The 14,318-nt window shown below is 38.3% G+C and overlaps 2 protein-coding genes and 1 pseudogene across 2 annotated transcripts; 1 reads left to right on the plus strand and 2 right to left on the minus strand.

Moving 5' to 3' along the window:
- Window positions 1–1,579: 1,579 nt before the first annotated feature.
- LOC125593067 lies at window positions 1,580–3,716 on the minus strand (annotated as a pseudogene).
- A 107-nt stretch (window positions 3,717–3,823) lies between these two features.
- On the plus strand, window positions 3,824–10,786 carry LOC106371930 (protein GFS12). Its single transcript, XM_048769035.1, is given in 19 exon segments — window positions 3,824–4,076; window positions 4,163–4,275; window positions 4,354–4,601; window positions 4,604–5,793; window positions 5,795–6,393; window positions 6,561–6,888; window positions 6,994–7,209; window positions 7,319–7,391; window positions 7,478–7,683; window positions 7,781–7,843; window positions 8,173–8,381; window positions 8,460–8,571; window positions 8,678–8,729; window positions 8,732–9,162; window positions 9,248–9,540; window positions 9,625–9,868; window positions 9,965–10,038; window positions 10,120–10,255; window positions 10,400–10,786. Coding segments are annotated over 19 exon segments (4,902 nt in total). The 5' UTR covers window positions 3,824–3,941; the 3' UTR covers window positions 10,580–10,786.
- A 221-nt stretch (window positions 10,787–11,007) lies between these two features.
- LOC106371932 (protein CANDIDATE G-PROTEIN COUPLED RECEPTOR 7) lies at window positions 11,008–12,685 on the minus strand. The gene has a single exon (XM_013812047.3). The coding sequence runs from the start codon at window positions 12,534–12,536 to the stop codon at window positions 11,208–11,210; it is 1,329 nt and encodes a 442-aa protein (XP_013667501.2). The 5' UTR covers window positions 12,537–12,685; the 3' UTR covers window positions 11,008–11,207.
- Between the last annotated feature and the right edge of the window lie 1,633 nt (window positions 12,686–14,318).

Raw genomic sequence — 14,318 nt, forward strand, 5'->3', positions numbered from 1 at the left:
CTCCATGATTTGCATGATTTGCATTTGTTCTACTTGATCTGCATTTTGTTTGATCTGCGTTTTTTGATCTGCGTCACCTATTCGAAGTTGGATGAAATCTCTCTGGCATTTCGAGTATCATCATTACATATATTGTTCGGGAAAATCGCATGAAAAACCTTGAAATAGCAGTTATTGACACATTAAACCTTGACTTTTTTTGACCAGCATTTTAAACTTCAAGGTGACATTTGTTTCAAAAAAAACCTCTAACCTGGCTTACCTGTTCATCAAGTAAAAAACTGACCAGTTGTACAGGTAAATGTGAAGATGTATCAGTCTTTTTTCTGAAAAAAATAATTATTAAATTAAAAAAAAAAAAAAAATTAAGAAAATTAAATAAAAGTTATCAGAAAACAAAATAAAATTCACAAAAGTAAATAAAATTCGAAAAAAAAAAAAAATCAGAAAATTAATTAAAATTTCAAAAACAAATTAGAGTTAATTAAAATACAGAAAACTAAATAAAAAATCCATAAATAAATAAGATTAAATCAAATACATAAAATTAAATAAAAATTCAGAAAAATAAAAAAAAATAAAGAAAAATCGTAAAACAAAAAAAAAAGAAAATTCGAAATAGTTTTTTTTTAAATTACAAGATTATTTTTTATAGAAAATAAACATGTCATCATTGACGATAACAATTTCAAACATATCACTGATGATGATAGTGATTTCTCTCATCGTTATTGACATAGCTGTCGTCATGATTTCGAAAACTATCGTTAGAGATATGCCAAAAATGACATTTTTAATGGTTATGAAAGAAACCACCACCATCATCATTTATATGTTTGAAATTTGTTGTCAAGGAAGATATGTTTGTTTTCTTTTGAAAAAAATCTTGTAATTTTAACCAAATAACTATTTTGAAGCGCGTGAAGTTAAACACGTGGGGATTTGCCTTCGGACCACTTAAAAATGTGACACTGTATAATCGATGATTCGAGCCACTCACAAAAGAGTGAAGATCAGTTAGTAAAGTGAGGCGGTGTATTTTCTTTTGTCGCCAAGTGAGGCATTTATAAGCATGGTGAAGTTTTTTGACTTGGAGAGGTATTGGCCACATGTGAGCAGCTTTTTGGAGAGAGTGTTATTCTCCCAACCATACCATCTTTTCGACCATAAACATTGGTATCCGCATCTACCAAATGTCGGCGAGTGTAAATTTTCTTATGTTCATTTCCAATAATTCTTCTTTGTTTCTCTAATACAAAATTGTTGAAATTTGAGCTCGGACCAGGTGACATACTAGGAATAGTGTTCACAAATATACGAACGATAAAATTAATTGAATAATGTTAAAATCAATTAATTTGACTATTTTACCAAAAACAAAAAATCAATTAATTAGACTAGGTAGCTACTAAATCTCATTAGATTTGATCCATTGAATTGTAAAGCGACGACATGAAAGAGAATTGATAATCATCACGTAGAAAATAATTATGAATCAAATCTAAGAAAATCATAACTGAATAATTTTTGTTTTGTACTATTTCTGTCTCTTTTTGTCCCTTGGAAGTAGTACAAACACTTAACCCAATAAGCTCTGTTATATATATACTGTTCTGTTCCTGCAATGAACTAGACCGGATCATGAATGATCCAAGAGGCTAAAAACAGAATCAATAAATTCAAACCAAAATACAAATATCAGATTCATGAAGCTAACTGTACTAAACTCACAAAACAGCTCTAGTCTTAACTATCTTTATCAAACATGTGATCAGTTATGTATAGCCACTAAAGGGACACTAAAGCTTCAACTTCTTGTTGGGTCTCGTCAACTTGGCATCTTCATCGACTGTGATCTGCTGCTTTCATAAAAGTTTACCCCACGCAGATATGAGTAACGGAATCCAGAAAGTAACAGACTTTATAAAAATTGTGTGGGGAGAACGAAAAGCAAGTCGAAAGATGAGGTAAGGACAAAGGGTGCGAGGGAGATAACCTTGTGCTTTTTGTTTTTCTTCTTCTTTTTCTCTTCTTTTATCTTTTTCTTCTTTTTCTTTTTGCTTAGCTTAGTGTTCTCTATCTTATCGTCATCAGATGATACCTAAAACATGACGAAGAAGGCGTACGTAAGAACTGGTCAGTAGAACATATTCTCAAAGATAGTAGAAAGAATCAGGTACCTCGACGTCTTCAAAGGAGGCAACGTGTTGGATTCTTCTTCCTGAAATCGAAGTCCCACCTGAGATCAGTAGAGTATCATAAAAGATTAAGCCTTCACATTCGATACTTACCAGAGCCTTAAGAAAACTCGTTCTGCCACATATATATATTCCCCAATAACATTAACGTTGTGGATTATTTCACACGGCATTGGCTTGGATAAAAGCAAATCTCTCTATGTTAGTGTGCTATGTTGTTTGCACCGAACATCTAGGAATAACATTATTCTAACGTTTGAAGTGAGCTAAACTTAGTCCACAGTTACAATGGACTTATAGTGTGAAACTACATTCAGGCAAGCAGTCATTATGCATTTCATCTCAGGAATGCCAAACTACATATCCAAACTCTTTCAAAGCAACTATGAAATTAAGGAAAGCCAAAGGAATGCATCAACGCCCAATATTTATTTGCAACGATTTAGTGAAGTTTCAATACCACATACATCCTGCCCTAACATAAACTTTGAAACACAATTATACCCAAACATATAATATTTCCTGATGGATGCCACCCATAGTTTCTACTACATTATTCCACTTTTCACAGTTTTTCACCATTGAAGGGAGAGAATTGGGCTTGGTACCAATTCTCTTAACTAGAACTGAGCTACAATTTCGGAAGACCTTGTTCATATCCTAGCTCTCAAAGCTAATGTCCAACCAAAATACTAGAAAATCTATAATACCAGATAAGAAACAGAAGTGATTCTCCTTTATTTAACGCTCTAGATAAATTTACAGAAGCGGACAGAGAACAAACTAAAGCAAATTACCGAAAATAATTACAATAACACCTTCATTACCAGTAACTTGCACTACCAGTAAGCTATTACAATATAGTCCTGCATTAGACTCAACAAGAACACCTTATTAGTACGTCAACAGATTATGCACAGCAACCTCAGCTCTCAGCTAATGCTGAGCTATCAACCGTGACTATAATCAACCAACAAACTCTTCAAGGCTAATTAAGTGGTCCTATACTATACTAACAAGAAGCCTTGTCGTCACAGGACGAGAACTAATCCTCTTTCGCTCCAATTCCAAAACTTTCAAACATACATCATCAAAGAGTCTTGTCTTAATGTAGTACTCACTCGAAGTAACGGAGGATCAATGGAAGACAACCCATTAGGATCTTGCAGCTTCCTTTCTAGAAACTTAGCTAAAGCCGCCGCTTTGTTCGTCTTTAAGGGTCCACCTGGATGAGCTAATCTGTATAGACATACACATAGCAAAGTCGGAACTTCAGATTGAAAAGAAGAAAAAAGCCATAAAGGGTGAAAAAAAGAACCTGTGCAGCTGAGAGCGATAAGAGAAAGGAAGAGAAGCAAGTGGAGCGAATTTGCTTCCTCTGGGCTCTGAGAGCTCTCTCCTCATCTTCCGTCAGCTCCTCCATGCCTCCGCCTCCTCCCATTAAACCGATCAGAAACTTTCAAATATTTGACAAACCGAAAATCATACCGGACTATTAAACCGATCAAACCGGTATCGAACCAATTATGGAATAATTATTATTATATTGGCGGTAACCGATTAAAACGCGGCGTTTTGAAGGGGAGGAATTAAGGAAACGCGGCGTGCTTGGCCGCGTTTGATTTGAGAAGGTCGCCGAGGTTGGTCGATCTTTCCCTAGAAAAAAAAATTGACGTCTCTCTTCAGATCGGAATCTCTTCGACATCAATAAGAATGCGAGGAATATACTGAGATAAATAAAGGATGCGAGGTGAAGCAAGTGAAGTTTGCTTCGATTGCCTCGAGCAACGGATCAAGTCGGACTTCTCCGATCAGATCGTCTTCTCTTACGGCCTCTCCGATTCTCCGCTTCCTTTCGGGTCCTCCGCCGTCGTTAAGGTAGTTCAGTATGCACAATTCATATGTAGATATAGATGGTGGGGGTATTGGAATTTGAAGCTGATTCGAGTGGTGATTTTGTGTAGGTTTCTGACTCTAGCGAGGAGGGAGTTTCAGCTTCTGATTTTGATTCTAGTTCATCACAGTTCGTTTTGGAGTATCTCCGCAAGGAAGAACATGGTTGCTTAGCCAACTACGTGTATGTTCAATCTTTTTCTCCTTGGCTAAATACTTGAATCTTCTCATATTTGTGATTGAGTAAACTTCCTTTTTGTAGTGAAAGACCTGGGAATTCAAACGATGATGTTGAATCTGATGAGAATTTGGATTGTTCACACTCCAAGGCTACGAAAGATGATGACAGAGAGTTAGGCATAGGCATAGAGAACATCACTTGCGAGTCTTCAGGTAGTTTTCCAAGCCGGAGAGCGTTGGCTGCACTTTTACCAATTGCTCAGATCAGCAAATGTTCGGCCTCTCATCTTCAAAAGCTTGCTTCTAGTTTCCTTTCTGAGTGCCCGGAAGATTATATTTAGCCTCTCTAAATCGCCTGATTGGTGGAGAGTCATCTGGACAAGAAACTGAAAGTTTCCTTAGGCTTATTGGGTTACCGTTGTTAGAAGAGGAAAGCGATGTTCCATGTCTCAGGCATCCAAATCTGTCGCCGGTTCTAGGGGTTCTGACATCATCTGATTGTTTGGTCTCAGTGCTCCGCAAAGCCCCATTTACATTGGAAAACATTCTCTACTACAGTCCTAATGCTTTAAAGTCAGAGTGGCATAGAAATTTTATTATATATCAGCTGTTGTCTGTGTTAGCTCACTTGCATGGGTTAGGGATCTCCCATGGGGACATTCGTCCGTCAAAGATATTCTTGTCAAATTCGTTGTGGAGTTGGTTAAAGATCTATAGCAAGCCTGATTTAGGATCTGGAGATGCCAATTCGTCTGCCTCAAGAAAAAGTCTGTGTGTAGAGGGTTGTTATTCTTCTGGCCTTTATGCTGATCTTAAAATTTCTTCACATCTGGACTGGCAGACTATCTTTGATAAATGGTGGAAGGGAGAGGTAAGCAATTTTGAGTATTTACTCTTCTTAAATAAACTAGCAGGGCGAAGGTGGGGAGACCACACATTTCATCCAGTAATGCCATGGGTCATAGATTTCAGCAAAAAACCTGAAAAAGATAGTGACTCAGGCTGGCGGGATTTAAGGAAAAGCAAATGGAGATTGGCAAAAGGAGATGAGCAGTTAGATTTTACCTATTCAACATTTGAGATTCCGCATCATGTTTCAGATGAATGTCTGTCTGAGTTGGCTGTTTGCAGCTACAAAGCTAGGAGACTGCCACTGAGCGTCCTGCGTAAGGCAGTTCGATCTGTGTACGAGCCTAATGAGTATCCCTCTGATATGCAAAGGCTTTATGATTGGACCCCTGACGAGTGCATCCCTGAGTTTTACTGCGATTCCCGCATCTTCTCCTCTCTTCATCCTAGTATGTCTGATTTGGCTGTACCTCCATGGGCAAGCAGCCCCGAGGAGTTCATTAGATTGCATCGAGATGCTCTGGAAAGCCCCCATGTTTCATCTCGATTACATCATTGGATTGATATTACTTTTGGTTACAAAATGTCGGGACAGGCTGCTATTACTGCAAAGAATGTTATGCTGTCTTCATCTGAGCCAGCAGTACCAAGGTCGGTTGGACGCCGTCAGCTTTTTTTTTCGGCCTCACCCGGTGCGCCTGCGTTTTTCCCGCGAGAAGGAACAAAGTAGAAATGAACAAGAAATGCATACGTTTCATGGCTTTGGGGTGGACAACAAGAGGTCTGTCATCCTCGAAGCTGATGAGTATTTGGAAGAAACGGAAGAGGCATCTGCATTTTCTGAACACGCATCACATCTAAGTCCTCAATATCACCTTTATCAAAACTTGGATGAGTCTCCTTTGCATGAATCTTGTAGTGAAAACACTAAAAAAGGTGATACTAGTCTTTCTGGAACTTCAAGAAACAAAGGCGTACCATCCGATATATGTTTGAATTATCTTCTTGAGCATATAGACGTGCGAGACGAAGTTTCTATAGAACCTCAGGAGTTGTTACTGTGGCGGCAAGATTTCTGCCTAGGAAAGGACATCGCAGGGGATATTTTCTCTATTGGCTGTGTCTTGGCGGAACTTTATTTGATGAGGCCGCTGTTTAACTCGGTGTCTCTGGCTACTTATTTAGAAGGTGGTGACTTACCTGGATTAATCAAGGAACTTCCTCCTCTTACCAAAGTACTTGTTGAAGCTTGCATTGAACGAGATTGGCGAAGGTATGTTGTCTCACCTCTTTTTGGTAAACCCTGGTCATCTTTGATACTCCACTGGCTTTATGACTCTCTCTGTGTGTGCTATATGCTGATAAAAAATGTAGTAACACGTTTTCTCCTTTTTAGATGTGTGACTGACTCTTTACTTTCTCTTCCTTTCGAAAAATTAGGAGGCCGTCAGCAAAGAGTCTTTTGAACTCTCCGTATTTCTCAGCCACAGTGAAGTCAGCTTACTTGTTTGCTGCTCCACTTCACCTTTTGGCCAAAGGAGGAACACGCTTGTATTATGCTGCTAGTTTTGCCAAACAGGGGGCCTTAAAAGCAATGGGATCATTTGTGGCAGAGATGTGTGCTGCGTACTGCTTGCCACTGGTGACGACACCTTTATCTGACAACGAGTGTGAATGGGCTTATGTACTTATCAAAGAATTCACAAAATATTTGACACCAGTGGCTGTGCAAAGACTTGTCTTGCCTTCTATCCAGAAGATCTTATTGGTACGCATAGTTTGTTGGTTACCAGTGGAATCTGTTAATGTACTTACAATATCAGCTTACTGTAAAGTTCAGTTATTGTCGTCTGATGTAGTATCATATGCTTAGACGACAGGTTACTCGCATTTGAAAGTTTCTCTTCTTCAAGATTCGTTTGTGAGGGAACTATGGACTCGAATTGGAAAGAGAGTATACCTTGAAATGATTCATCCACTAGTCATATCAAACTTGTATAATTCTCCGGACAAGATTTCGGCTTCTGCAGCTTCTGTGCTGCTGATTGGTTCCAGCGAAGAGCTTGGCGCCCCTGTTACAGTCCATCAGGTGAGACAAGATTTCCTGTTCGTGTCAAAATTATTTTTAATATACCTTTCATCTGGTATGCTGTGTTTCAGAAATTCTGATTTGGATCCTGACTTTTCCCTCAATACAGACTATACTGCCTCTGATTAATTACTTCGGAAAAGGAATATGTACTGATGGGATTGAGGTGCTGGTTAGAATTGGTACACTCAATCTGTTGGTTTAAGCAACTTAGCTCTACATAGAAGATCCATATTAGCCAAGTGATTGTTATGTTGTAACTTTTCAGGGAGACTGTTGGGCGTGAACTACATTGTCAAACAAATGATGCCATTGCTTGAACATGTTGTTTGCTTCTGTATCGATCTATCTTCTATGAAAAAACCAGAGCCTGTCCATAGTTGGTGTTCTTTAGCACTGACTGATTGCCTACTCACACTCGATGGTCTAGTTGCTCTTATTCCAGACGAGTTACTTATACATGAACTAACCAAAGTATGTTACAAAAAATTTCAATCTCTTATCTTTATTATAGTTTATGTCAACTGCTTATCTTTTCGTCTGTTGTTGTGGCTTGTCTATCATCACATAGGGTCGGTTGTGCCTACACGTAAGGATACTTATGCAGAAAAATCTGGAGTTGCGAGTCCTTCAGGTACTCTTGATATTCTTTCTTTGTTCTTCTATTTTCTTTATCAGTACCTTTGAGGGAGGTGTGAAGGATAATCATGTATATAATCAAGATGTACGACCTGGTTAAGGTGTCACTGAGTGTCTCACTGTAGATGATGAAAGAAAATAGTCTCCAAAAAATAATATTTAGCTAGATTTGTAAGGGTTCTGTACTAGTATTATTTCTGTAGGTATTTCCACTGCGAGGCATGCACCAATGCCTAATATATAATATCTATCAGTACACCTATTTTCTGCTCGTTGCAAGTATATGGAGCTTTCTTTTCAATGTTGTTTTCTTCGATGTTCCAGTTTGCTGCAATTTCCCTGATGTCAATTTGCCAGCGGATTGGACAAGAGTTGACTGCATTGCATGTTCTACCGCAGTTGAAGGAGCTTTTCGATGAATTTGCTTTCTCTGAGAAGAGTACTGATGTATCTGACTCTCTCAACTGGAAGATCAGGACTACAGAAAAAAATTCCCATCCAGAATCTCCAATCAAAAGCCGTATGGATCTTGTGTGCGTGTTTCACCTGATACATCGGTAAATAACTTTTGTGTGATTCCATTTTATGTCCTAACACTGTAGGAATGACAGGTTGCTTCTATATCCTTCTTTCGCCTCACTTCTTGGTATGGAGAAATTACGTCAGGGATGTCCAACCTGGCTACTACTCGAGCAATATCTGCTAAAGCATCATAACTGGAAGGTATCCTTTCCTCATATACGTTCTTCTGGTTTTTGTTGCAATAATATCTGATATATAGACATCCATAGAGCTATAGTCATTTATCACTGAATCTATTGTGATTCAGTGGGAATACACAGGACGATCCTCTCGATATAATATGGAAGCCAAGCCTGTGCTGAGCAAGGGCCTGCGTCTAAGCACATTCCTAAGACATTGCTCAATGGATCTGGACGGGTAGTTCCCCAGTCGCAGGGCTTAAGAAACTCCAAGCACTTAAAACCTCATATACATGACCCAGTTGAAGGACAAGAAGAAGTCTTATGCCCTTTGGTGCATGAACCCTGGTCATGGTTTCCTAGTCCAGTAGCTTGTTGGGATGGACTTGACATTGGACGTTTTGGAAACCCCAAAGATGAGCAACGATGGAAAATTAGAGCATCTGTTTTGTCTTCAGCTCATGCCCACCGCGGAGCTCTAAGATCTTTAGTGGTTTCTGAAGATGAGTGTACAGTTTTCACCTCAGGTATTGATCCAGGGTTCAAGGGAAGTGTTCAGAAGTGGGAACTAGCAAGCTTAAGCTGTGTCTCTGGTTATCATGCCCATGAAGAGGTTGGTTCCTTGGCTTACTAAAGCTTTTCTTCAGCGCCAATTTATTCAAAATAGAAAGCATCTAATTTTTTGTTGTATATTTTAGGTTGTTAATGACATCAGTATTTTGTCTTCCACCGGAAAGATAGCATCTTGTGACGGAACAATACATGTGTGGAACAGCCAAACCGGGAAACTAATATATTTGTTCTCCGAATCACCTGCGGATCAAGATCAAGCTTCCTCATATCTGTCATCAAACAATAATTCCAATCAGTCTAATAGACATGTGTCACATGGGTTATCAAATGGGATATTCGATGGAAACATGTATACATGTATGCATTATTTAGAGTACATGGATCAGCTTGTTGTCGGAACCGGATCCGGAGCCCTCAGGTAGAACAGTATCCACTACACTAAAAAATTCATAACATGTAAGCATTAGAGATAATATGCAATTATTTCCACTGTACAATTCAGGTTTATCGATCTAGCAAGAGGCCAGAAGCTTCAACTTTGGAGTGGAGAATCTTTTGAATCTGGGTCTACTTCTCTCGTATCTGCTCTTTGTTCAGGAGGATCTCATACAAAACAAGGAGACGGAGCATCAGTATCACCTTCTTGGATTGCAGCTGGTTTTAGTTCTGGCCAGTGTAAGTTATTTGACGTGAGGGAAAGTGGGGTTATTTCCTCGTGGAGAGCTCATGACGGATATGTGACCAAGGTGAATTAAGTTTCTCATTCCTCCCAAAACCAATATAAATTCGTAAAGTCAATATATATGGCTTCTCATTTACGAACTTTTTCTTCTTTCTTGCAGTTAGCGGCGCCTGAGAGCCATTCACTTGTTTCCAGCTCCCTTGACAAAACCCTACGTATATGGGACTTGAGGAAGTGAGAAAAACAATCATCACAGTTTTTTTTTTGTAAGTTTACATGTAATAACAACGGGTTTGTTTTTTTGTGGTAAAACAGGAGCTGGACACCAGAGCCTTTTGTTGTTAAAGGACACAACGACGGTGTTTCAGGTTTCTCCCTCTGGGGGAAAGACGTTATCTCCATCTCAAGAAACAACATTGGGGTTTTCTCACTGTCAAAGTCTCAAGACGAGGTAGTTTCCCACTCCTTATCGAGATTTTCACGTTAATGAGTTAAAACCAAACACGCGTTGATCAATTTTGCTATATTGCCTGAACAAATATTAGAAATTATAGAATTCCTGGTGAAATCAAGATAAAGTATGTGAGGATGACAGGTTTTGTTCAATTGTCAGGACGAGCAACAGCAGCAGCAGCAGCGGATTATACCACAGAAACTGTATATGGCCGAAAAGGGAGGAAGAGTGAGGTCGGACTTATCGACCATTTGTGTTTTACCATTCTCCAGGTTGTTCATCGTTGGAGCACATGATGGTTACTTGAGAATCTGTTGTTGAATGAAACTACAATGCGAAATATATATTTACCATATAATGTTTTTTACAAATTATGTTGCCTCTGTAATTTTTTTTTTTGTCTTCAAGTTCAAGGAGACGAAGAGTGTACTGGTTTGTCTATACGGTGTATGTTATGTTCTCTGTTTTTACAAGAGAAACTGTTTGTAGTTCTTCTCTGCTAACAAAAACAAACAGTTTTTCTTCTTATTTTGGATTTTGGCCATTGTAAGACTACATTAATCTATAATCGGTCAATTTATCGTATTAAACTAAAAGCTAACTAGTGATAAATTTGATTAAGGGGCTATACATCAATTGAATTGGTCCCTTCTAAGAACTTAGTAAGTAGAGTCAATGAGACGACGATTTTTGAAACAGTGATTGAAAGTTGAAACACATCATCGCATTTTGAATAAGCACAAACGATAAACTGTGAAGAAAACTATATAAAAGCGTGGAACATCTGTAACAATGAAATTTCCATGTAAAAGAAAGAACAAAAATTTAACAGAAAAAGAAAGTTGCAATATCAGACGACTTTAACATAGAACTCTGTCTTCACAGAGCTTTCATCAACACATAAAAAGAATAAATCTCCCGAGTCCTTACCCATAAAAATCCTCCAATTTCAAAGCTCAAACTCATCATCTCGAAGAGCCAAAGCAGCAGCTTCTTCTTCATCATCATCAACAGCAAAGTACTCATTCTTCTCCTCAGGCCTAAACATATAAAACATAATCACATAGAACACCAAACTCACAATCTCCTCCGCTGCAAAGCTCACCCACTGGTACTTATAAGCCGCAATCGTCTTCAACGCAAACACAACAATCCTCGTGAAGTAAAGATACCCAATGACAACAATGTAAAACTGCCTAAACAACGTCAGCTTCGACAAGTTCCTCGCAGCTTTCCCATCTGTCTTCGATGTCTCCCTCAACGATCGAATCGACCATACAATAGGGAAGATAATCGCACAGCAGCAAATGATATCAACCAACAGGAACACTTGGTTCCACGTAACCCAATCTTTGATAAAAGGTCCAGTCTCACCGATCACAATCGAAGCGATATTGGCTAGCACCTGAAGCGGGATCACAATGATCAACACGTTCTTCTCCTTCTCCTGCAAGAAGGGCTTCAAGAATGACCATCCCGTTCCGATCAAGATAATCACAGTGAATAGAAGAACAACACGGATGAATTGGAAGATGTAGAAGAGTATATCCCAGCCATGAGGCGTCCCCGTGATCTTCACGTAATGCTTATCCTCTGCCGCGCAGATCAGATTCAACGATTTGATCAGAAGCAGCCCCGCCATGAGGAGATGGATCCGATGCACAACTCTCTTATTCGTCCAGCAGGTATAGCTCCAGTAACCTAAAAACGCCACGTAGCAGAGGAAGAAGAAGGAGTAGAGAGACGGCAGCTGAGTGGCTCCCGCGGGGAGATAGTCCTTAGATCCGTTGGGATCTTTGTTATACATCTCCGTGCGAACCGCCATGGAGACCTTCGTCTCCGGGACGCAGTTCGCGAAGAAGAGAGAGTACTCGTTCGGGGAAGTGACCGGGTACGAGTGGTTGAACCGCGAGTTCGGCGGAGGAGACAGATCTCGGAACGTGAAGAGGTGCGTGAGGTAGTGGGAATCGAGGACGCAGAATCTAGCGTTCTGCTGCATCTCGAGGAGGACCTGGAGGAGGGACTCTTCCGAGAGGAGGAAGAATCCGAGACGCGACGGGTCGGGGTTCGGATCCGAGGAGGTGGAGACGACGGAGACCGAGGAGACGGAGACGGTGACGTGGCCGGTGTGTGTGAATCCGAATTTTTCGAAGAGGATCATGGGGCGGGCGTCGTCGGAGATTACGAGGGATTTGATCTCGGCTGTGGAAGGTGGGATCACGGCGAGGAGCGCGACGGAGAAGAGGAGGATGGCGATTGCAGGGGGCATTTTCGTCATTGTTGTAGTTGAGAGACAGAGACGTGTGGGATCGGGATCAAATAACCGTCGGCGGATTTTGATTTTTAGTTATATAGTCTTCAGTCTATCTCAGATCTGAGACAAATGTATGCGTCATTTTAATTATACTTTCCAACTATGTATAGAAATGTTTATTTTACTAGGATTAATAGAGTCTTTAATAGGATTAGGTGATGACCAGCAACATGCGCTGCGTGAAATTATATAAAACAATTTATGTTTCTTTGTAAAACAAAAAATTAGAAAACATCATTTTTACTATATACTTCACCCGTATTTAAAATATTAATATTTTAGATTTTATTTTTGTACTTGAAAGATTCATGTTTTAAATTTTAGTTAATGCACTTTGTTTTAAAACTAAAACATAAATTAAAATCTAAAAATATGAATAATAGAACTCTATTAAGAATCAAGTAAAACTTAGCCGGAAAAAAAAAGAATCAAGTAAAACTAATAACAAAGCTAAAATAAAAGTATGTATTTAATTAAGCCCTTTCTCAATAAAGTATGTATTTAATTTTTATTACTATGTGTGCAAATCATATGTATTTAATTTTTATTAATATGTGTGCAAATCATAAAACATAAATGTTTCAAATACGGAGTTAGGCCCGTGCATTTTAACATGTATCCGAAAACTCGAACTGGAACCGTTCTAAAAATACTCGATCTGGAACCGAATCAAAAATTTACAAGTAGTTTTTGGGTCTAAAATTTTTTTTACCCGAAAGAATCGGAAACGAAAGGAACCGACCCGAACAGATCCGGACCCGAAAAGAACCGATCCGAATAGACACGACCCGTTAAAAACTGATTTGTATCCGAATTAAAAACATGTATATCCAAAACTATGATTTTTTGTGTTCTATTTTATATATATGTTGTTTTATGATTTAGTTGAAATATCTTTTGTTAACAACATTTGTTATTATTTTGTCACATTTTTAATTAATATGAAGTTTTAAAATGTAAAATGTAGAGTTTAAAAATGTTATATTTTAATTATTAATAGTTTTCATTTAAATTATTTTATAAAATTCAGATATATATGATAAATATCGACTAAATTTGATGGAGTTAGGTATGTCATGTCCTTTTCATATCTTAAATACCCGAATCCGATCCGGGTATTTTATGAGTATTTTAATTATAGACCGAACCGATTCGAACCCGAGAAGAACTGACCCGAACCAAAAATTTATTAGTACGTAATGGGTCTAAATGTTTAAAACCCAAAATATCCAGATCCGAAAGGAACCGGCCCGAACCCGATCCGAAGACCCGAACGCCCACCTATACGGAGTGAATGAAATTTTAAATGGTGGGGAATTATGAGGGGATTCACTTGTATGCTATGTGCTTATATGCAAGAATACCATACAACTCTTTTTTAATTTGTTGCATAAAATAACTCATATTTATGAGAAGATATTACCATATTAGTTACATATATTCTTCGGTAATCTCAAATAATATATACTAGAATAAGAACTGCGCAAGTAAATTTATATGAAAATTATTCAAGAAATATCGTATGGAAAAAAAATTTATATTATTGATCGAATTAATATATTTGCCCCTTAAACAATTTTATAAAAAATTTTTGTCAATTACATAATTTGTTTACTAATGAACTGATCTCATTTTAAAAATATTTTAGGTCAAAAAATTATTTATCGCATAAAAACCTAACGTTTAGGTCGAAAAATTTTATGTATACTATTTGGTTACAATGAAACTATGTGAGCTCGGTTTTAT

This window comes from Brassica napus, chromosome C9, assembly GCF_020379485.1.
Source record: "Brassica napus cultivar Da-Ae chromosome C9, Da-Ae, whole genome shotgun sequence".
In the NCBI taxonomy this organism is placed as follows: domain Eukaryota; kingdom Viridiplantae; phylum Streptophyta; class Magnoliopsida; order Brassicales; family Brassicaceae; genus Brassica; species Brassica napus.